Here is a 22,799-nt window from a genome sequence, read left to right on the forward strand (position 1 = left end):
TACTAGTGAATATTCTCTTACCATGCCAGTGTACCTTGCTGCATAATGGTTTTCAGTGCTTTCTTTTCCACAGCTCTGTGGGATAAGTATTGTAAACACTAAAGTACTAGTAATGCCTCACCTGAGGTCTCAACTTGTTTGAACCCCTGTTTCTCTGTAAATTCCACAAAGATGGAAGGTCACACCCTGCTGCCACCCAAGCAGTCTTTCCCAAGCTGTGTTTATGGTCGACATGGTACACAAGATGTTAGGACTGTACTGAGACTGTGACTCTTTGCATGGGTTACACTCCTGTCTCAGTTAATATCAGTGAATTACCTTGCATGGAGAGGTAAGGATTGTCTTTTCTGGAAGGAAAGACTGGCAAAAGGCAAAAAACCCCTGGCTCCACAGCTCGGCAGCAGCACTTGGTAGGAGCACACAGGCAGCAGTTCAGAACTGAACAGGGAGTCCCTGCCAGCCTCAAGGAATGGCCACTTCTTATGGTGGGGTTTTCAGTTTCCTTTTACTGTAGCCAAACTAGTCACCATATGTCAAAGAATAAAACTAAGGCTCCTAGTTGAATACCTAGTGGATTTAAATAATGTATGGGTATGAGAAAGGCAGGATGTAGAGGAAAGCAGCCTTCCAGATACCAACTTCTGATGTGTAAATTAGTGTACTGTTGGGAATCTTGTAGAATCAAACCTGGATAGCATGTGCAAAACCACGTTGAGGTTTGTCTCTTTTTGAGAAGAGATAATAGGGACGCTGCCAAAGTGTCCCTGGCTGGACATCATAAGCAGTAGAGCTTCTGAGAGCTTACGTCTTCCTGAGGAGCTCTCAGATGGAGTATGACTCAGTGAAACCAAGCCTTCTTAAATCTCTTTCCTCCTCTTTTGCCCTTTGCCTTCTGACCCTTCCACTCCAAACAGTCAACAAACATGGACCTAAAGGGTGGTGAAAGGAATGTAGCATAGAATCAAGTATTTTTGCCTCCTGAAAAATGTAAAAGGTACAGGAACGTGGACATTTCCATTCTTAGTATTTTCTCCTTGATTAGAGGACACTTTCTTTAGCTTCCTGATGGCAGACAACTCCACGCATGTATGTGTTCCTGTATTTGAGGTAAGTCTGTATTGACATCATGAGTCTTAGTTCTGCACTTAGTTTCTGGATTTCTGTGGCATATCAAGCAGTAACGGAATTTTTTATTCTGATTCTAGGAAATAACTAATTTTTTGTGGTCAGCACTGTATTGTCAGTTATGAAATTTTTTCAGAGTAAAGGTTAAAGTGATGTATTTGTTTGTCAGTGCATTTCTTCATTTTGATCTGAATATTACAGTATTGTCTTTTTTGTTTTCTAGGATGATCTTGCAAAATGAAGGCCCTCGTTCTTTGTTCAGAGGGCTGGGTCCTAATTTAGTAGGCGTTGCTCCTTCCAGGTAAATACAAACGTGTACATTAAATAAATTCAGGGATTCATTTGCAGTGAATTTTGTATCTGCAGTTGTAAATACTTAATAGCAAATAACTCATTTGTTCCTGGGATAATTGTGTTGTCTGAGAAATTGAGCTACTTGTACTTCAGAGCTCCAACTGTCTCAGCACTCACTATCCCTTGTGCTATTATAATGGCATTTACTGTTGCGGGCTATCCCTTATGCAGAGTTTTGTCCAATTAAAAAGAAAAATGCTTAAGGAGTTGCACATGTAAACTATAAGTTTGTACCTTGGAAAACACAAAGGTAGATCTAGCTTTCAGTTAATCCATCATCATCAGGAAGCAGTTATGTGACTGCAACCTCGAAACACTGGGTCTTTCTTCCTAAGTTCTGATGAAGTACAGGCTGGTGCTCCCCTGCTTTACAGAGCCTGTTCTGAAGCTTCAAAAGGGGCAAGGCTGGGTAGGATGACACACTTAGCAGCTGGCACAGAGCAAGTGGATCCAGCAGTGGGCTGGGCTCCAAAGGGTACTGGGGCACTGTCAGAGAGTGCAGAAGGGAAGGATGTAAATCTCATCTCATGGGCAGTGGTATCGCTGTTCTCTGTTGCTCTGCATCAGCACAAATACTCCAGCTTCAGGCTGGTGCTGGCAGTCAGAGCAAGGAGCAGGTGATGCCAGAGTTTGAATTTCTCCTTACATATGAGTGTTAGCCAAAGTTCAGTCTGAAAATAGGAGAATATGTAAGAGAGTATGAAACAAAGCTGTGTAAAAGTAATATATCTACTTAATTCTGGATGAGGCTATAGTTGGTTTCTTGCTCATTTTTATTCTCTTCTGTTTAAGAGAAGATTCTTTATGCAGAAGGAATATATTCCACAAAGGCTTTATTATTCCCTTGACTTAGTGCTCTGCATTTGTTTATTTACTTACTTTACCTGAAGAGAAAACATTCCTGTCTCCTACACATTCAGCTAGAAAGTATCTTAACTTTTCTGGTTTAAGGTGCTTGAATGTTCCTGGAAAACATTATTAAACTGAACTTCAGCTCTGACAGGTGAGGCAATGTTCTGTAGATCCTCTGCATAAGAGAGAAACATAATGCAGGAAGCGGAGTGTCTTTATTAGATTTTTTTTTTTTTTTTAAGGATTTAGGAATACCTGAGGTATTTTCTGATCACTAACTTAGTACTGCTCTTTGGAGGAGCTGAAGTAAATCCAGTATCTTTTTTTACAGTATCTTTACACCTGCAGGGTATCAGCACTTCCTAATCTTAAGAACCTGTACTTTTGCTGGTAGACCAGTCTGTTCAATCAAATGTTCCACATTGATATCACTTTAATAGCAATTTCTATCCAGGAATAGGTTTGATTTTATAAGTTACTATCCTCAATGAAAAATATCCTCACTTGCAAAAAACTTTTTTCTTTTCAATAAATTTTGTGTTAAATCTTCTAATTCCCTTTTCTTCCCCCAAGTGAAATGCTTAGCTTGTTTCCTCCTCCCCACCATACCAAAAAAGTCAACTTGATGTAGTGTGTGAAGTCTTATTTATGAGCACATCCCTATTTCCCTCTGGCTGCCTTGGTCTTCCTCTAGTACTTCATTTCAATTAAGCACTAGCTAAGTGGATTTAACATCAGCTCTTTGTTTAAATAAGCTGTAGAGAAGCATGTTTCATAACACATCCAGTACACTTAACTGGTCAGGTTCATTTGAGAAATGACACCCATAAAGCAAGCACTTTATCTTTCTTGTAATAAAGAAAAACATGTTTGCACAGCTAATGAGGTTAATGTTCTGTTCATGAAAAGTTGCACGTTCACTTTTTCTCTTGAAGAGGAGTGTTTAAAGAAACTGAGTAACAACCTGAAATGTTCTTTTAGATGTATTTAAAATAATCGTTTTAGCTTTAATGAATGAAAACAAGTTTTCATATTTTCAATTATTTCATTATTATTTCAAATTTTCATATTTTTCATAATATATTGAATTGGCATGCTGACTTTTGTCTAGCTTTGTTTTGCTACCAGGTCACAGGCTTGAGTGTAATACAAGTTTACAAAATTCTTTTGGGAGTGTATTCAGAGAAAAAAAGTGTCCATTCTAAATACAGAACTGAAGAAACAAAATGTCGATACCAGCTTCACAGCTGTTCTAGCATTTGACATACAAATATTTATAACCATGACTTAGCAATATTTACATCTTAAATGCTACAATGCATTTAATGCATTGCATTAATGCTACAATGCATTAAATGCCAAGAATACTGTTGGAGGGGGTTTAAAAAGCTGCATACTTGTTCATTCTCTTGAAATTGTCATGCTATTGAAATGAGTTTAGGTCCATTAGTACTAAGTTTTTCTCGTATTAAAGTGTTGCAGAATACTGAAACTTGAGTTTTCAGTCCAGCAGTATTTTACTTCCCAGTCTCACAAAAAGCACTGCCATATTTCTGCTTATCTATCCTTCCCCTCACTGGTTGGTAATTGGAGCTGTTGAAGAAGAAAAAGTTAAAATGCATGATCTTTGTTTTTATTTTCTACTCCTGGAGTAGTCCCACTATGTTACAGGAGTTAATCCTTGAGTAGTTTGTTACTGAGGAAGTAAATTTTAACCCAAGATCATTCAGATTAGTGAAGTTAATGGCACTGCTTATTAAAAATATTGACACATAAAACATAACTTGGATTTTGTTCTGATTTTAGAGCCATATATTTTGCTGCTTACTCAAACTGCAAGGAAAAGCTGAACAGTATTTTCAATCCAGATTCTACCCAGGTACACATGATTTCAGCTGGTGTGGCAGGTAAGGATCTGTAGCTTTTTAGCTTTGTTCTCCAGTCATATCTGCAAATGAGAAGTGACAAATGTGGGGAAAAAAAAACAAACCAACAAAACAAACCAGAACATGTTTAGTAATTGAATAATGTTTTCTTTTAGTGGTTACCTGCCTTGGCCTCTCATTAAACAAACTATCTGGAGAATATATGCATGAAACTGCACTGAGTGATAAATAAGTGTGTGTGAATAGTCTGTTCTGGAAAACCTGCATGCCTGCTTTTTCAATTGTTAATTTGTGAAATGAAAAAAAGAAAACTTTGAAAACAGTCACTTGTTGTTCTATAAGATATAAACATTGTTTACACTGACTTCAGGTTTAATTCTTCTTAATCTGCTTTTTTTGACCACCACTTTCTGTTACAGCTTTGTGTATCTGACTTATTTTTGTCCTTCTGAAATATGCCTGCAGGTATTTGTGTAAGTTATATGTAACACTCCTTCCTCCTTTGTTCATATACCACTCTATATGAAGTTTGCTCTACCACTGAAGAGACATAGAATAGCAGATTTTTCGTAGTTTTCATATATTTTCATCTCCAAAGATAAATTTGTTTTATATCTGCAGTGTAACTTTGGTATGTTTGAACAGCCACCAATATTTGTTGCTTGATTTGTGTGTTCTGTGCTTTGGGATCATTAAGGGGAGTTAAAGGCAACTGAGCTGAGTTATGGCCATGGACTTGTGCTTTGAAAATCAAAACTTGGGCTGGCAACGCTTTACCCATTGTTGCCTGTGTTTTTGCTGCACAGAACCAATTTTTCAAAAGTTTTTTTTTATGTGTAGGCCATAGGCACTTCATAGATGAATTCTGACAGTTTTATTGTTGAAGTTTCTAGTTCCTGTCAAACTTACAACCAGTCTATAGAATGTGAGTACTGGCAATCTGGGATGGACTGACAAAAGTCATGTCACAATAATGAATAGGATTAGTTTTGCATTTAATGCTGATTATCCAGTACAAAGAAATTCTATAAAGCATATAAAATATGTGACATTAGCTTTATTTAAATGACACTGTCCATCTCTGGCACATGAAATATGATAGAGGTTTTTAATCTTTAAGATGTGAAGAGATCTGTTATGTTTTGCCCAAATAAGACAAGGATGATGAAAGGATTTTTTTTTTATCATCTAGAAGTGCGTGTTTTGTTTTTAGGTGAACAACGCAGGGAATGAATTGGAAAGGCATTTAATGTAGAGTTCATTTAATCAACTAATTGTGCCAAGAAAAATTGAACTGTCTTCAACTCCTTGTCAAGAGGATAATACATGTCTTTAGATTTGGGGGGCAGGGGGAAGTGTGGGTGATATAAACAAGTCTGTCCTCAGTTGAAGACAACTTGTATAACTTATGCAGTGCTGCAGACAGAGGAAGGTTCAGAGTGTTCCTCATCTTTGGAAGTTGCTGCCCTCATTCTGTAGTGAAAAGAACACTTCTGGAGATGTGCTGTAGTGCCTTTTCATGAGTGTTTGCAGACTTGGGCTGTAGTTTGTCATGGAGTTCTGTATCTGTTAAGTAACTTGCTTCCTTTCCAGAAGGTTGATGTTATCCATTTGTACATAAAGCTGCAGGAAACTTGGGTAAATGTCTTTAAACCTTAATTGCTCTTCACCTTTTTTACTCTTTTATACAAGTTTTAATATTGAATTTAATTTGCTTAAGAGTTCTCACACTTCCCAAGTTCTGCAGTTGTATTTCTAAACTATATAGTCAACAAAACAGAAATGCTCAGTGCAGGTTCACACTATAGGTCTTGGCACTGTACACTACAGAAATTCTCTGGAAGACCTTTAAAAAAAAAAGGTTCTTTGACACACAACTTCTCAATACTGTGTTGGTGTTATTCTGATATATGAAAAGGACTCTGTAGTTGAAATTTAACAGTGCTGTCTTGGGAACGTGCTAACCTTGTTTTTGTAATTCTAATATATTTCAGAAAATGCAGCTATTAACAGTTTTACCTGCAAGGTTTGTATTGCTGTATGATGCAAATCAGCTTAAAGAAATGGCAAAATAACAGGGACAAGATTGAATGTGAGCTCTTAATTGGTTGACAGGTTAACACAGAAGATCATTGCAATATTTGCTTTGAACCTAAGACTTCAGAATTGGCAAGGTGAATAAAGACTTCTAATAATTAGCAAAAGATAATCAGTATTGGCTTTTTTTCTTTTTCAGCTACCATTGGTTTCAGTAAGAAATTGAGTAAATCAATCTTAAATGAGGGTTGTTGTTTTGGTTTGGTGGTTTTGGGGAGGTTATTTTTGAATATGACCTTTCTGTTTCATAAAGGCTTTCCTCATACCAAATGAGCATGAAGGAGGATTTACACTTACAGAGCTTTTCTTGTAGGTTGCAAAATATGGCAATGATGCAGAAATACAATATAAAAAAAAAACCCTGTAACTTACTGTTTTATGGAAGTACTGCAAATAGTGAACTTTAGTCAACTTTAAATTCTGTTTACTTGTATCATATGCTAGTTTACTAGTATCTCAGGCTAGCTTGATGTCCTTGTTAAATAAGGATTGTCTTATGCATGTGGTGTTTTGGGGACTGAAAAGCTGAGGTGTGGTATTTTAAGCATTTTTGTTTGGTTTTAGGCCTGATTCTTCCTTCTCAAGATAAAAATGGTATATTTATGCTTTTAAGATTTTTCTGCTAAGTTTGTTTGATCTGAAGGAGAATGAATTATCTACGTATTAGTAACTGATGCCTTATGCAATTAGAAATGTTTCCTTGCTATGTGCCAGCTTCCAGCATATAGTTCACATAACTCTCATACCTAAAATATCTGTGTACTGACATGAAGTCTCAACAGTCATTTTTACCAACTCCTCAGCATATCACGTGGTTCTCTTTTTGCAAACTAGGGCAGTGAATATATCTGAGCTCGCTACAGGAATGAGTGTTTGCTTATGTGAAGACAGTTGATCTCTGTACACTTCCAAGTTAGGCTAAATTCTCAGATTCACTGTGAACTCTACCTTCTTGTTGAACGTGACCTCTTTTGCCACAGAGAAGAAAAACTGTGGAGAACTGAATGAGATACTTGATTCCTTTATGGCCTTCTTATTTGCTTTTTTAAATGAATCATAACCTCAATCAGACAACATGGTTGCAAATCTGCTGCAAAACTGCTTTGCCTTGTATTGCTGTTGCTGTTCTTTCTAGAACTTCACTGACAAACCAACCCAAATGCAGATTTTTTTTTATTTATTAAAAATAATTGGGACCACTTTATTATTTACAGAGATACAATGCTTTTGTAAGTTTTTAGTACTATGTACGCAGTTAATTCATACCAAATAAAATGCGTATTTAGTTCATTGGTCTTAGAAAGTTTGATTTCATAAGGCATCTATCTTGTTTTTTCAGTCCTAAGACTAGGCTAGATTTTGTGAATAATATTTTCAAGGGAATGGGGAAGGAGGAGGGTCCACTTGTAAGTTTGCTATGTAGGTAAGTATTCGGAGATGTAAAATTGAACTGCTGCAAATGAGCAGAAATTTCAGTACTCAGTGCATTTTAAACAACTACTTTAATATCTGTGGCCTGTTTTGATTATTTTTCTTTCTTTTTTTCCTAAACTTTTACCTGCAAACAGTTAGATCTCACAATAACTAATTCACAAATCCTTCCGATGGGATTCAATTTGTACACTTGTGTCTGATGAGGTCACTGCTTGTTGTTATGATACAGAAAAGCCTGTGTCTATTTTAGGCATTTACTGTACATTTCTCCCGTGAAAAGAGTGAGATCGTGTCATCTCATGCTCCCCACCCGCAGGTCACTTCCTGCAGAAATATGGACTAACTAAAACCTCGTGAGTACTGAACTGAGCGTCTCTTGCAGCCTCTAGTGTAAGAACCACACAGTGGGTTTGTAATATCTATTGAGTAAACAAACTGGGGAATTCATTTGCATTATCTTGAACTCAGATGATGTGCATTGTGCAAAGACATCACTTTTTTTCTTAACTCTGTTAAGAGTGATTTTTTTTTTATTTTATTTTTTTTTTATTCCCCCCCTCTGCAGATCAGGGAAAGGTAAAAAATACCTTTCACTGGTAGCTGCTACTGTACTTAGCTCTGGCTGATTGTAAGCCCCTAATGGGTTAAACAAGGCATTTTGGTTTTGGGGTTTTTTTCAGTGTCCCAGAGCTGCCTTTTAAATGCTGCAGCTGATATTCTGTGTTGTCATATTATTTCAAAGATCTCTTTTCTTTTTCTTTTTTAATGTGTATATAATCTCCTTTCTGTCTCTTTCTGTTACTCTTTTGGTTTGTTTTCATTTGACTTCTTTGGATTTTTAATTTAGCATTCCATGTTCACATGTGTCTTATCAATTACATTGGCTTATAGAGAAAAAAGCAAAACCCCTATCCTTGGAAATATGATGCATAATAGGAATACCTGGGATCTTACCTGTCAGTAGCTGTAATAGCTGAAAAAGTAGATTGAGAATTTTTTGTCTCAAAGTGGGATAAAATTTCATAGAAGTAAAGTACAAGAGTCTGTAGTATTGCCAAATTTATCTATACTTGTATTGAATCTGGAATCTTTCTTGAGGCTACAACACATTGATAAGCATTGTAAAGCATTGTAAATTTCATTGAGACTTCTGAAAAGAAAAAGGAAACAATTGATGGAGCTTCGTGGTAGCTGTTGAAAGTCTCCAACCTTTATTTTTTAAAAAATATTGTGCTAGAAACTTTGTTTAAAAATGAAAGGTTATCAAAGATCCCGAATGGTGTTTTTCATGTTTTGGAGGGTTTTCCTTGGTGTCAGCATCACTCAACTCTTAATTCATTTTTCTTCCACTGACTATATTTACTACATTAGCTGTAAGAATTGACCTGTAGTCATTTCATCTTGAAACCTGAATTACTGAGGGACCTTTGTTTTGAAAGCTTTGGTTTGAACTGTCAATTTAGGCTTTTGACAGCCCTAGAGGAAAAAAATTTGCCATGTTGCTTAGTGTCTTATCCTGCTGTTGGGGGTGCTGCACTTAGACAATGCCCAGGGAGTGCAGTTTGGGACAGAGTAGGGGCTGCATCCTGTGCCAACCACCCTTCACTGGAAATTTCCAGTGTACTCTTCCCAACCTGCTTAGGAGTGTCAGGCTGCTACTGTGGGTGACTGCAGTCACTGCTGTCACCCAGACACTGCCACTGATCTCACTATGCATTTCCTGTCCCAGATTTAGGATCTGCAGAGACCCTTTTCTTGGACTGAATAGGAAGGAGGAAGGACTGAGCAGATAAGGCTGTAATGTACAGTCTAGCAGTAACAAAATTCCAAAGCATGCAACATGAGTAGGAATGCAAAAGATTTTATTTTTTTCACTTGAAATCAAGAACTAGGAGAGACTTAAGAACTAATTTTGGTTCTGAGAGAAGTCTTTCCTGGAAAATATGTTGATAGGGAAAGTTAGTAATTTTTCCTCACCTTATTTCAAAGCCTTTATTGCAGTCCTGTGTGTTCCTAGTACCCTTTACTCCACTCTAGATATGGAAAGATTCTGATTTGAAGTCAAAGAAAATTAAAACTTTATAAGTGATAGTGTAAAGAAATAAACATGTTGGAATCAGTGGAGTTTCTATGGCATGGAATGGCTGGTCAGACAGACTCTGGCTAGTTGGGCTACAGAGCTGATTTTGCAGATGTGATGTGTTCTAAAAACATCCTGTGCCTTGTTATGGCAGAGTAGTTCCTCGGTGCTTTGAGTTTTTACATAATTATTTACCTACCTAAAGTAGAGATATAAAACACTTGTCTTCTTAAAATTTCACTCCATCATATGAAGGGTATATATGTACCAAGACATAGACAAAAAGAGTAGTGCATTTAAAAAAATACAATTCCAAACCCTTATCTACCACAGAAAGTTACTTGATTAGAAGTTTAAGTCAGTTTAAAAATATATTTAATCAGAAGATTAAACAGAAACCTCCAATGTGTTTTTGTGCTCCTGGTGTAGAAAACCAGCTGAATCTTAGCTGCCAAACCTGTCTTTAGACAGCTGTCTTTAGAGCTGTAGCTGAAGATCCTGATGGGGTATTTAAGATTTGGGGGTGGCAACAGAACAAACCTTAGAACAGTTAAGATCCTTTGGCATTTCTGAGTATTGCAGACCTTTATGTGCAATGTCAAGTAGATTGTGATTGCCCAGGAGTAACATGTATGCAAACAGTTCTGCTAAATACATTTCTGTAAGCTGCTAATGATCTCCCTAAACAAGCTTATCAATAGCCTGTTCCTTGGATAAGTATGGTGCACCAGATGTGCACTGAGTCAGGTAACTGTTGCTTTCCCACAACCCCAGCCCATCCCCCTGCAGGAGGGCAGCATGTCTCTGTAGTGATATACCAGCCATGTGTGTCACTTAAAAAGCAAGTGTCTAAATTTATCATCTCTTGCTTGGCCATGTTCCAGCTTTTCCCTTTTCCTATTCTCTCCTGCAGACATGACACCTCATTAATGGTGCATGTGTGGTATTACAACTTGATGGTTTGTTTTATTTTACTTTTTTTCAGAGCTACCTTTCACTCTGCTCTCTCTCTCTCTCCACAGTTGTGCAGAAGTAAGAGTGATTCTTACTTCTTTTTTTTTTCTTTATTTTGTTTCCGTTTCTCTTTTTCTTCCTTTTTCTTTTTCTTTAGTGGACTGAAAATCAAAGCTTTAACCCTTGGCCCTTATGCAAGCCTAAATAGTTGCTGTCTGAATAGTTAGAAGTCATAGTGTTAACTTTAACAATTTAAACACTCCTATGCTTGTAAAAGTATTCCTAGACCAACCAAGAATATCTGCTTTGAATACTAAATACCACTCAAATTTAACTGCTCTTTATAGTTCAGTATTAGAAGGTCTCTTAATTTACAGTAATATATGCCTTTTGACTGCACCAAAAGTAGTATTTATTCAGTCTGCATGCTTTCAAACTCGGATTGTATTTCAGGTAACAAAGTAAATTGACACAATGTTTTCTACCATCTCAAATTGCTATAGCTGTCTCTGCAATGCATTCTTATTGACATTTTTGCCAAATTGGCTGTGATATTAGTCTAGCTGGCATTGCTGTTCCGTGGTGTCAAAACAGAGTTGGTATTAGATAGGAAATGTACTTAATTTGGCTTATTATATATGGGGCATTTCTTGCTAAGATTTAAACATACTCAATATTAATGTAAAATTTAAAAATAACCTAAGTGTTTATTGGCTGTATGGATTCATAAAATGTCAGTAAAGGGCTACAGTGGGTACTTGTGCAAAGTCAGTATAGTCCGAGTTTTTGCATCCACTATACCTTACTGTGTGTGTGTTTTAAACTTTAATGCAGTTGTTGTTCTTGTGGTATTATCACATCTAACTTTGTTCTTTTGACATTTTTTAGGTTTTACTGCGATCACAACAACTAATCCCATTTGGTTGGTAAAGACACGATTACAGCTTGATGCCAGGTATGGTGACAATGGGAAATATCACTGCTGGGATCAAGTTACACCGAAGTGTTGGGATGTTCTCTATCCCGAAATAGAATTAATTTTTAAACAGTCAACATTGCAGATTTGGAAAGTTGATGCTGATCTACCTACAAGTTATACTCTCATATTTACTATTTTAATCTCCATTCTGAGGTATGCTTGAAGCACTATAGTAGACTGGCCAGAAAACTTGGAATTAATTACAAGGTTAACAGTCCCATTAAAATAAGTAGATTTTGGTGCTATGTACAACCTGATTTCATCTTGTACCTCTGCTTGTTTTTTACTGAATAGTCAGTTAAACTTCTTAAACTACAGGGCTTTAAAGAAATTAGGGAAATTATGGATTTCTTGTGCACAGTATTTCTCTGCATTATATCAAGCACATTGTTCATATTGAGACCTGAAGAAGGATCTTTGTATAATACTGTGGTTACCTGGGCTAGTCAAGCACGTACTGCATTCTCAGCTCTTCTAATTCAGTTGTTAGTAGAGGCATAAAACCACTTGGTCTGTGGGATTATCCTGGCCTGATCTTGTTTCTATTGAAGTTCTCAAAAATGATCCCAGTAAGAACTGGAGAAGGCTTATGTTCTGTTCTCAAAGTGACATTGCTTTGACCTTCAATACAATGTTGTGCATCTTGGGCATCAGAAGAGCAAATACTTGCAGCAGTTTGTCAGTGCACCAGTCCAGGTGTACAGGCACATGTGGGGACTGGGAGTGTCCCTGAAGCTGCAGCTCCAGCTGCTCTTCTCACCAGCTCCTTCCCAGTTTTCTGCAGTGTCCTCTGCCCGGCTTACTCAGTCTCCAACTTGCAGCTCTATGTGCTCAGTCTTTCTCTTAAACCTTGTAATGTTCATTGCATTTAACATTGCAGGTTCAAACCATCAAGACCTAAATTCTGCCATCCAGTGATGCCTCTTACTGCTTATATAATAGTTGCTGCCAGGGTCTGTCTTGTTCTGACGGTGTCCATGAGTTACCATAACTTCTTACAGGGTTATTTGCTGTTTTGTTCTGTGGCTGTCTCACTCGGACCCCTACTGGCACAATCCATATATTCCGAGTGCCTACACTCATGGCTGTAGGGAAGCACGTCTTGTGCAGTGTTGTAATGGTTTTGTGTATCTGTGTATAATGTGTGTGGCAGGTTGAACCTGGCTGGGTGTCAGACACCCACCAAAGCTGCTCTGTCACTCCACAAGTGGACAGGGGGGAGAAAATATAACCAAAGGCTCATTAGTTGAGATAAGGACTGGGAGAGATCACTCACTGAATACTGTCACAGGCAAAACAGACTTGACTTGGGGGATATTAATTGAATTTATTATGAACAAAATGAGAGCAGCAGGATCATGAGAAGTAAAATAAATCTTAAAAACACCTTTACCCCACTGCTCCCTCCTTCCTGAGCTCTGTGTCTTCCCCCTCAGCAGCACAGGGGGATGGGGAATGGGGGTTGTGGTCAGTTCATCACATATTGTTCTTGCTGCTGCTCAGGGAGAAGTCTCCCCATGCTCCAGTGTGCGGTCCCTCCCACAGGAGACAGTCCTCCAGGAACTTCTCCAACATGAGTCTATCCCACAGGCAACAGTTCTCCGTGAACTGCTATAGCAATCTGCACTCTTCTGTAGAGTGCAGTCCTTCAGGCACAACCTGCTCCAGTGTGGGTCCTCCACAGGGTCACAAGTCCTACCAGGACCCTGCTCCAGCATGGGTTTCCCACCTCCTCCCCATCCTTCTTCACTGACCTTGGTGTCTGGATGGTTGTTCCTCTCACATATTATCACTCTGCTCTTCTCTGGCCACAATTACATCTGCACAATAACTTTTTTTCCTTCTTGAATGTGTTGTCCCAGAGGCATTACTGTCATTCCTGATTTGCTGGCCTTGGCCAGTGATGGGTCCATCCTGGAGCCAACTGGCCTTGGCTCTGCTGGACATCAGGGAAGCTTCTGGCAGCTTCCCACAGAAGCAACCCCTATATCCCCCCTGCTGCCAAAACCTGGCAACATAAACCCAGTACACATGCTAAGTATTTCAATATGCACAACTCAATTCAATAAGCAAGCTCAAAATGGGAATAAAATTTTATTTGCCAAATACTGCTTGATACAGTCACGTCTAATGAGCATTTTCCTTGACATCAGCAGTGGCTTAGTTGAGTCAAATAACAGCTACCAGTGTTGCATTGGTTGATGTGCTAGTTGTTTGCTGAGAGCTGTAATGCTGTGGGGCCTGCTGTTCAAACTCTTACCCACTGTAATTACCATGCTATGGACCACTTTATTTCGGGCAACACTTAGGGGAAATCCATTATGCAAAAGAAAATGATGATTTTTCTCATGAGTCACTAACATTGACAGCCCATTTGGGAGTCTGTTTTCAAGCAGTTTAATCCTTTATTGCAGAGCTGGGGGGGCTTAGCGCTGTTGAACCTGTCTACATGATACTTTTTTCTTTAGTCAGCATATGAAGTTTGGCTTGGATTCCATGTAGTGCTTTACCTGTGTTTAGTGCCAAAGGTCTTTGAGACTTTCAAGTTCTGTGTGTTCTTAACAGTATCTGACTTGGAGCTCCTCAACATCAGCGTTGGTTATTTCCTAAGTCTTCTCATCACTCAAAGAAAAACTGTTTAACTATTGTCCAGTCCCAAGTTGCACCAGTTGATATATGACTTGTTTTCTCCTTTTAGGAATCGTGGAGAAAAGCGAATGAGTGCTCTTGAGTGTGTCCGAAAAGTTTATCGATCAGATGGCGTTAAAGGCTTTTACAGAGGAATGTCAGCATCCTACGCAGGCATATCTGAGACTGTTATTCATTTTGTTATTTATGAGAGTATTAAGAAAAAACTGCTGGAGTATAAGACTGCTTCTCCAATGGACAGTGAGGATGAGTCGGCAAAAGAAGCATCGGACTTTGTGGGAATGATGATGGCTGCTGCCACTTCCAAAACTTGTGCAACATCAATAGCATATCCCCATGGTAAGTGGGGCATGTAGAGTTGAGAACCTGAGTCAGATCCACCAGAGGGAGTCTTTTCAGTGATATTTGTAGCCAGCTTTGGTTCACTTGCTCAAGAAATATTTCTTTGTCTAAAGCTTTTCACATCAGATTTGGCAGGTCAATGTGAGTGTGGTATTCAAAAATGGAAGTACTTTAAAGTGGGTGTCTAGCATGGCCTTCTCTTAGGAAATCTTTATTTTGCCAAAGGTTTACCAGGGTGTGGCCCGAAGTACTTAAGGAGATCCGCTTTCAATTGCAATCTATCTACTCAGCAATTTTCCATTATTTTCCAGCAAGTTCTTGTCTCCCTTCTAGAAAAACAGGCTGTCTAGTTTGTGTTTCAGTTGTACTTGATTCCCCTGCAAAATAATTGTGTATCCATGAGGTTTGTTAATGGACTGAATACTAAACCAGTGTCAACTTCTGAGCTAAAATGTAAGCCCAAACAACAGTCCTTTTCTGGACTGTAACTAAGCAAATCAATTTACCTTGTTCAGTCAGGTATCTAATGCTGCTGAAAATGTAACTTGTTTTCTTCTCTACACATACTTGGTTTGCTACTCCTTTTTTTTTTTTTTTTTTAAAGAGGGGTTCTGAGATTGAGAACTTGAGGAGGGGGATTTTCATGTAACAAATCACTGATTGGTTTCTGGGAAAAATAATGCAAAGTGGTGAATGTAACCACATGTGGTTTTCTTTGTACAGAGGTTGTACGAACAAGACTAAGAGAAGAGGGAACAAAATACAGATCTTTCTTCCAGACACTGTCTTTGCTCGTGCGAGAGGAAGGGTACGGATCCCTGTACCGAGGCTTAACCACGCACCTGATCAGACAGATCCCAAACACAGCTATCATGATGTCAACCTATGAAGTTGTAGTCTACTTGCTTGATGGATAGCAGTGTGACAAGGCTTCCTGGAAGAAGGTGGAAGATGGAAAGACTGGAGTGGACCACTGAATGTCAGTGCCAATGTGGTGGGCAAAAGGAACGCTATATCAAGAAAAAGCAACTGTAGACAAAACAGAAGGTTGATTGTGGGCAACTATGAATAATTTTGCTGCCTTATTGTGTGGTCTCTTGGCAGTGTGACAAATAGGAACTGCCGCTTAAGGAATGCCTTCATACATCTCTTAATTCAAAATTATTACTTCCTTTTCATCTCTTAAGCTAGACAAAACCATGGAGTCATCTTCAGAGACCTGATGGGTGAGGGAGGGAAGATAAGATATGTTCTTGGGCAGCCTTATTCACTTTTCTTAGTGATTGTTCTGTTTTAATTCACAGTAACCTGTTGGAAGAATGGACAAGACAGTACTTTTGTAGATTTCTATACCTGAAGGTTCATAAAGAGACTGAGGTAGTAGTCAGTGTGTAAAGTTTTCCATGTTGCTACCTCAAGACAAAATATGGTGCAGGGACCCAGAACAGAGTTATTTCTTCACTACAAAAGGTGATACTTTTTGTAGTTTTTAGTTTGCTTATGGTTGGGTTTCCCCCCCTTACATTTTGAGCAGTGTTGTAGGTTAGCAAGAGAGAATCTGATTACTGAACTCTTCAGGTTATCAGTCTGTTAATACTGGATGTATGTGGATTTCTGGTTCTGCTGTATTGTCTTTTTTCTTTTTTGGAACTGTTGTTAAGTTAGAGAGACCTATGAAACATTGTCCTATATCATCAGTTTTCCTTGCCAACCTGTTCAGGTCACTCACACAGCTAAGGAAGAAGTTGGTGAATGCTACTTTATAGCCTTCTTAAGGATTTGTAATGTGATCAGAAATCTTAACTAGTCCAGCCTCCTGTTTGTGAAGACAGGATTGACAGATAGTTTCATGCTGCCTAAGCACAAACTGTATTACCCTTAAATGTCTGGATTACCTATACTTTTATGGAAGTACTGAGAGAGAGCACATATCACTGTGGCTAAGGTGACCAGAAAGCAGAAACCAGTTGAAGCTGTGATAGATCTTTTCAGTGCAGACAGGCTCTGTGCAGAAGAATGGAGAAAATTGCAGTTGAGATTTTCTTGAAAGCATTCCCCTTGATAATTGCTGTATCACATCTGTCAGCTTGAACCTGTGTCCTGAACTGCAGCTGACGTTGTAACCTTGTCCTCTACATTGTCTGAATATTCAGACATTGTTTTTACTCCATAAGCCAATAGCAAAACAATGACTTGCATTCAGCAGCGAGGCTTAGCTGGTTTTTTGTCATGATTTACGGAGTTTTCCAAAATCATACAACTGAAGTTTTAAAAAGTTGAACGTTACAGGAACTTTTACAGCTTTCTAGGTATTCTGCAGTCTACAGCCATTATCCTTAGGAGGAAGATGATCATTATAAATTGGGGGCAATAGCTTTCTACTCATAAATGCTGCTACACTGGCATGGACAGAACTGTGCTATCAACTCTTCCAGTGTGGTACTTCAGTACACTTGAACTGTGCATTGTGTGCAATGGCTTTATTTTATGAATGACTTCTTATGCACTTTGCGGCCTTCTTAGGGCTTATGAATTTTCTTCCTCTTACTGCTTATCTGTAGCCAAACTGTGTTTGAAATATGCAGTTGGGTTTTAAGCAAAGCATGTGGTTTGATTTCTGTGTAAGCTGTGCAAGAGTTCATGCTGTAGATCCATGGCATCTCTGCAGTGGTTCTGTAGGCTCTATGTAAAAGCTCAAAGCTTGCAGAACAATCAGTCTGGGTTTTTCTCATTTTCTTGTCTTAATTTTGACCCTTGTCATGTTCTCCACACAGTGTCAAAGTCCTTGAGTATTTAATGTTATTTTCTATATTAATTGCTCATCCTCTAAAAGCTATCCATAGTGTGTACAGTGACCTTGCAATGCAAAATTGACTTCCCTTCTTGGAAAATGTTATCTTTTTAAAGACATAGCGTGGTCTGAGATGTGACCATGGTGACTTGATTGTCCCAAAGAAGTGAAAGGAGTGCTTAAATGTGTTCTAAAGTGGGCTTTTTCTAGTGGTCTCTCCAGGAAAAGTCTGGAGTATTCATGACTCTGACCCAAGCCTTGCTGTGATGCCATTGTTCAGGAATAGTGACTTACTGTAACTTTTGTTGTGTGGAAAGTGGGTCACTCTCCAGGCTATCCAGATAGTTCAGTCACAGCCAAAACTTAGATTCAGCTTTGGAATTCATGAATGTGATAATCACTTGGATTTGCCGAGGCTTCATGAGAGTTACTCTCCTGTTTGGATACATTGTCCCTTGGTTCCATGTTTGTCTCCCATGAATTCCCTGGGTACTGTGTGTGTGTGCCTTCTCTGGGGGAGAGCAGAGCCCCTTGGGTTGATATGGACACGTTAACAAGGACAACTGAATACGGGAGGCAGCAGCTTAAAGTAGACAATCAGTTTATTATTCCACTTCTTTAATGGATGTTCCAGCTTTGTTTTAAGTTTCAGGGGTGATCTTTTGGATTTGCTTTACATAACCAAACATAACCCCAAAATTTCTTGGGATTTTTTGCTATTTTTTAGACTATCGGTACCTACGAAGTTACCTCTGAAATATTTCCCAAAGATCTGTAAATTATTTATATAGTTTTCTTCATATTTATTATAAAAAGTCAAAGGGAATAAAAAGATGCTACATTCAATAATATCTTTAAGTACAGAGCTGAAAGGAGTGCATTTAAACTGGCCATCTTGATTTGTATTTGAGTGTCGTGTATTTGTGTCACACTTGTCTGTGCTAGAGGCAGAGGTCTGGGATGTCTGAAACTCAGTAATTAATTGGCTTCCCGCTATTTCCCTCACCTGGGTCAGACCGAACTGGTTGGGTGCGGGAGGCTGCAGTTCCCCGGCGCGGCCCGCAGGTGGCAGCGGAGCACTCCCGCTCTGCTGAGCCGCGCTGGGAACACGGCGAGGAAAAGCCGTGGAAAATTGATTCCCGTGAGCGCAGACACATTCCTGAGCCCCTCCTGTCCGTTCGGCTCCTGCAGTGCTGTGTGGAAACAGCTCAGCTGGGGTGTCTTGCGAGGGACTGAGCCCAGCCTTTCACCTGATGGACAGATTTTTTTTTTTTTGTCCGAATTTCTGGTCTGCTCCTCTGTGTTGTTTGAAGTAGGTTTACAGTAGGGAGCTGTGGAGTTCTTGGTTGTTCTGATTGTAACTGAAACATCACCTGTCCATTTGTATATTAACACTGAACCGATCTAGTTCTGTTTACATAATGCACTCCGTATATTCCCTTGCTGATTGAGATGTTAATGACATCTGATTGTTTGTTAATGACAGTTTTTCTGGTTTTCGTATGGCCTCTGTAACATTCCTCAGACTGTAGCATTGTAAAAGGATGCTTCCAGAGACAAAACATTGGAGAGCCTTTATAGGTGTTGCTTCCTGTTTAAACTGTTCAAGTTTGGAAACAAGCAGAATGCTGAAGTGTGCCTAGGTAAATGTACTCTTTTCAACTTTCTGTTTGTTAAGACTGAGTTATGTTTTTTCGGTTCTTCTATTTAAGAGTCTGCCTGCCCTGCATATGTGAACATAACTACACCCTCAGAGTCATAGCTAAACACTCACAGATGACAGTTTGAGAATACTTCAATGCTCATGTGAGGTTTGCTATTATTCTTGCATACATGTAGTTGGCTGTAAACTATGTGCATTTACTCTGTATTTATATAGTTAACTTTTTTGTTTGGATTGCTTTAAACTTCAAAGCAAATTAAAATGATGTGCTTCTCTTCAAATGTTGCCTTCTGTGCTAAACTGTACACTGTTTTTAACCTTTGAATTTTTCTATTATTGATACATACCAGTGCCTGGAGAGTTGTGATTAAAAATGAGCAATTCATTAGGAGATCCTAGTGAGTCATTTTATCTTGTGCCATTTTATAGTAGCTGGAAAGAGTGTATCTGTATTGTACCTATAATATGGTCTTCTGGGAGGGATTCATGAATGACTTAAACTAGTAGAATGTGTCTGCAGTTCATTTGAATACTGCTACCTCTGCAGAACTAAGTGGTTCTGCCTGTCAACTGAGATTCAATAACTAGTACAAACCACTGCTGCCAAAAATAAAAAGGAAGGGCTTGAATTCCTTAAAATCTTCAGAGTTAACTGCAAGTGCAGTTATAACCAAGTTCTTGAATCATTGTTAGATACTAATTTTCTTACAGTATGTTGTGTTTGATCTGAAGTCTGTCCACAGAACTTCCTCACAAATTGTTCTGCAGATGTAGGGTTTTGTTTGGTGATTGTGTACTCTTTTCTTCCCCCTCAGTGTGTGTTCTGGAACTAAACCTTTGCAGCCTTTAATATGGGACCTGGCTTGATGTCTGATTTGATTCTTTTAGCTATTCAGAACTACTTCAAAACTTGCATTAAATCAGCGCATCTGTGATAAATTTTTTTTTCAGTGTTAATGTCAATTGACCTACCTTGCTCTCTGTAGCTTCCAGGTCAGCCAGGCTTAGGGGTGATCAGTCCTCTGGAACCAGTACAGGCAACCAATATGTGTATCCCTGGTGCATCTGAAATTATGCCTCTGACTGGCATAACTGGAATTGTCTGTTATTGATCTTTCACTTCTACCCACATTGGCAGGGCTGAGCTCAGGTGAAGCCTTTGAGGATGTATTTTGTCCATCTGCTTTACTACACCTTCTGCTGGAAGGGTCCTGTTAGGCTTGCCGTGGTCAACAAGCATGTGTATAAAATGAAGGTGTATTTAAAGTGCTAATTGATTGTGGCTTGGCGTTAATGCAGCAGTATAGTCTGACATAGATGCAACCTAAAAGCACGTAAGGCTTAACAATGACCTCTTTCACAAAAGAAAACCCTTGAATTTGATAATGCACTTACACTAAAATAAAATGTACTTCCAAAGACAAACCCTCCTCTCATCTTGTATGTGCTGTTGCCAGCCACTGTGCTTTGTGCTGACTCAGAACATCCTAATCTTCCTGCACAGCTTCTGTGAAAGGCAGGAAATGCCAGGACAGGAATCTAGTTCTCATGAGCAAATTGATGCAAACAAAATGGTGCCTTGAACTGTGGGAGATGTATTGGATATTGGAGCAGAGGAGCTTCTGTTTTTGTAGATGGAATGTTTCAAGGGATGTTCTTAAGACTGGGCTCACTAATGCAGAGATAGTTGTCACTGATGGAATTGTGTGAAGAGAACTAGAAGCATTCAAAGACAAACTCCACACGGTGAAAATTACTGCTAATTCTGGGTAGACCTCTACAAAGGGAATGTTTCTTCCTTTATCTGTGGCTGTTTGGAAGCTGGTAGCTTCTCCTAATCCTGCTTCTGCAGCAGACACTTGGGATGGACTGAGGATATACATGTGGAAATTCTCTGGAATGTAACCAAAATGCAAAGCACTCTGTTCTGAGACTTGGTCATCCATTCAGACTTTTGAAAACAGGTATACAATGTGCAAGTGTGGCAGCAAATATCTTAAGGACCAGCAAAGTAAGATTAAATAACAGTGCAAAATGTGTATTCAGTCAGTTACAAAATACTAATGAGGATTTTTGCTCTAGGCCAGGGGTGTCGCTTTTTCAGTTGGTCAGAAGACTCCATATATAGTTTTCAACAATGATCACTGTTGCCTATTTAAAAAAAAATACAATTCCAGCATACTAAATGGAAGCATAAAACAGCATTTTCTTTTGTATCTGTAAATCTCAGACTGACTTAACTTGGGGTACATTCACAGCTCTGCTTTATCACACCTATAAAAGAGAGAAGGTTATAAAAAGTGATCATAGAAAGAAGTGTATGTATCCTGCCAGAGCATGGTGTTTTACAGAAGAAAAAACTTAGAAGGGTAAGTACTATGGGTGAAAGCATTAAGCTGCAGGACCTGCTGCTACAAAATGAACTATTTGCTGGCTGTTTGCTTGGATATAAGAAAGCTTTTAATGATCAGTGCAAAACAGTCTTATATAATAGTGAGAGCAGGAAGGAAGAAGGCACTTCAGAGTGCCTGAGCAGCACATGAAAGGGATGCCATGATCTGGTGACCTGTGATAGCTCAGACCTAAATGGTCTCTTCTGTGTGTTTCGTAGGGATTAGGCTCTCTGTTTATGGGGGAATTAATCACACTGTGTTTGGGGGCTGTGTGGGGCTTGTTCCAGGAGAATTCATGGAAAAGATGAATTAAGACTTGTCCTACCTACTTCCCCCTGCCTTTCACCCTCAGAACCAACCACTCAAAGAACTTTTCTTTCTGACATCTCCATATATATGTATCTTTAATCAGTTTGTCACTTTAACTGAACAACATAATTTATTATGTTGCTGATCTGAATTTTTCCTGGTCTTATGCCACACACTGCTGTTCTGCAAGCATTTTATTTTTGTCCTTGTCTGAGGAATGACACTGTTGTATGCAAAGGTGTTAGGAAACAATATATGGTTTTTTAAGGATATATCCTTCTGGGCTGGTTCAGCCTACTGCATTCCTGTTGCATACAGTTGTTCTCTACCAGGGAAAGGATTTTGTAGATTTAAAGTCATTAGAAGGGGTGAGAAGGTAATGTGATTGGTTTTGTTTAGTATTGTTTTCATAGCAGCAAGTTAGATGTATAACAATATTTTTAAATGGAGAAAGTGGCCCCTTTCTCTGTAATTCTCACCTAAGGGAATAAAGCTCTCAGAGTACAGCTTTGCAAAACTTTTATCCAAATTTAGCTGTGCTAGATTCTTTCATTGAGAAGGTGATAGTATGAGTACTTTCCAGGGCCACATCAGACTTTGTGCTGTCTATAGCTCTTCAACATGTCCAGAAGAATGTCCAGTAGAAACACTTCCCTGGAGTGGAGGGAGTTACATTATCTTGTGTTGCCACTGTAAATGTTTCTGGCCTTCACAGTGACTGAAGGACTTGCAAGTTGATTTGGGGAACTCCAGCTGGATTCATGCTGGATATGTTTAAAGGCTTGAGAATATGCTTTCAATTACTTGAAACAAGAATGATCTATTATCATTTACACATTTTCCTAAGAGACTAGCTGAGGGGAAAATACTGAAAAATTACAACCATTCAAC

The 22,799-nt window shown here is 38.8% G+C and overlaps 1 protein-coding gene across 1 annotated transcript in view; it reads left to right on the forward strand.

Moving 5' to 3' along the window:
• Positions 1–19,597, forward strand: part of SLC25A36 (solute carrier family 25 member 36) — a 32,457-nt gene extending 12,860 nt beyond the window's left edge. The window contains exons 3-7 of the mRNA XM_027650757.1: positions 1,349–1,426; positions 4,138–4,238; positions 11,671–11,737; positions 14,460–14,749; positions 15,476–19,597. Coding sequence (XP_027506558.1) covers positions 1,349–1,426; positions 4,138–4,238; positions 11,671–11,737; positions 14,460–14,749; positions 15,476–15,669 — 730 coding nt within the window. The 3' untranslated portion in view covers positions 15,670–19,597. The remainder of the gene's footprint in view (positions 1–1,348; positions 1,427–4,137; positions 4,239–11,670; positions 11,738–14,459; positions 14,750–15,475) is intronic.
• The last annotated feature ends 3,202 nt before the right edge of the window (positions 19,598–22,799 follow it).

The sequence above is a fragment of the Corapipo altera genome, unplaced genomic scaffold (assembly GCF_003945725.1).
Source record: "Corapipo altera isolate COAL_440 unplaced genomic scaffold, ASM394572v1 54, whole genome shotgun sequence".
In the NCBI taxonomy this organism is placed as follows: domain Eukaryota; kingdom Metazoa; phylum Chordata; class Aves; order Passeriformes; family Pipridae; genus Corapipo; species Corapipo altera.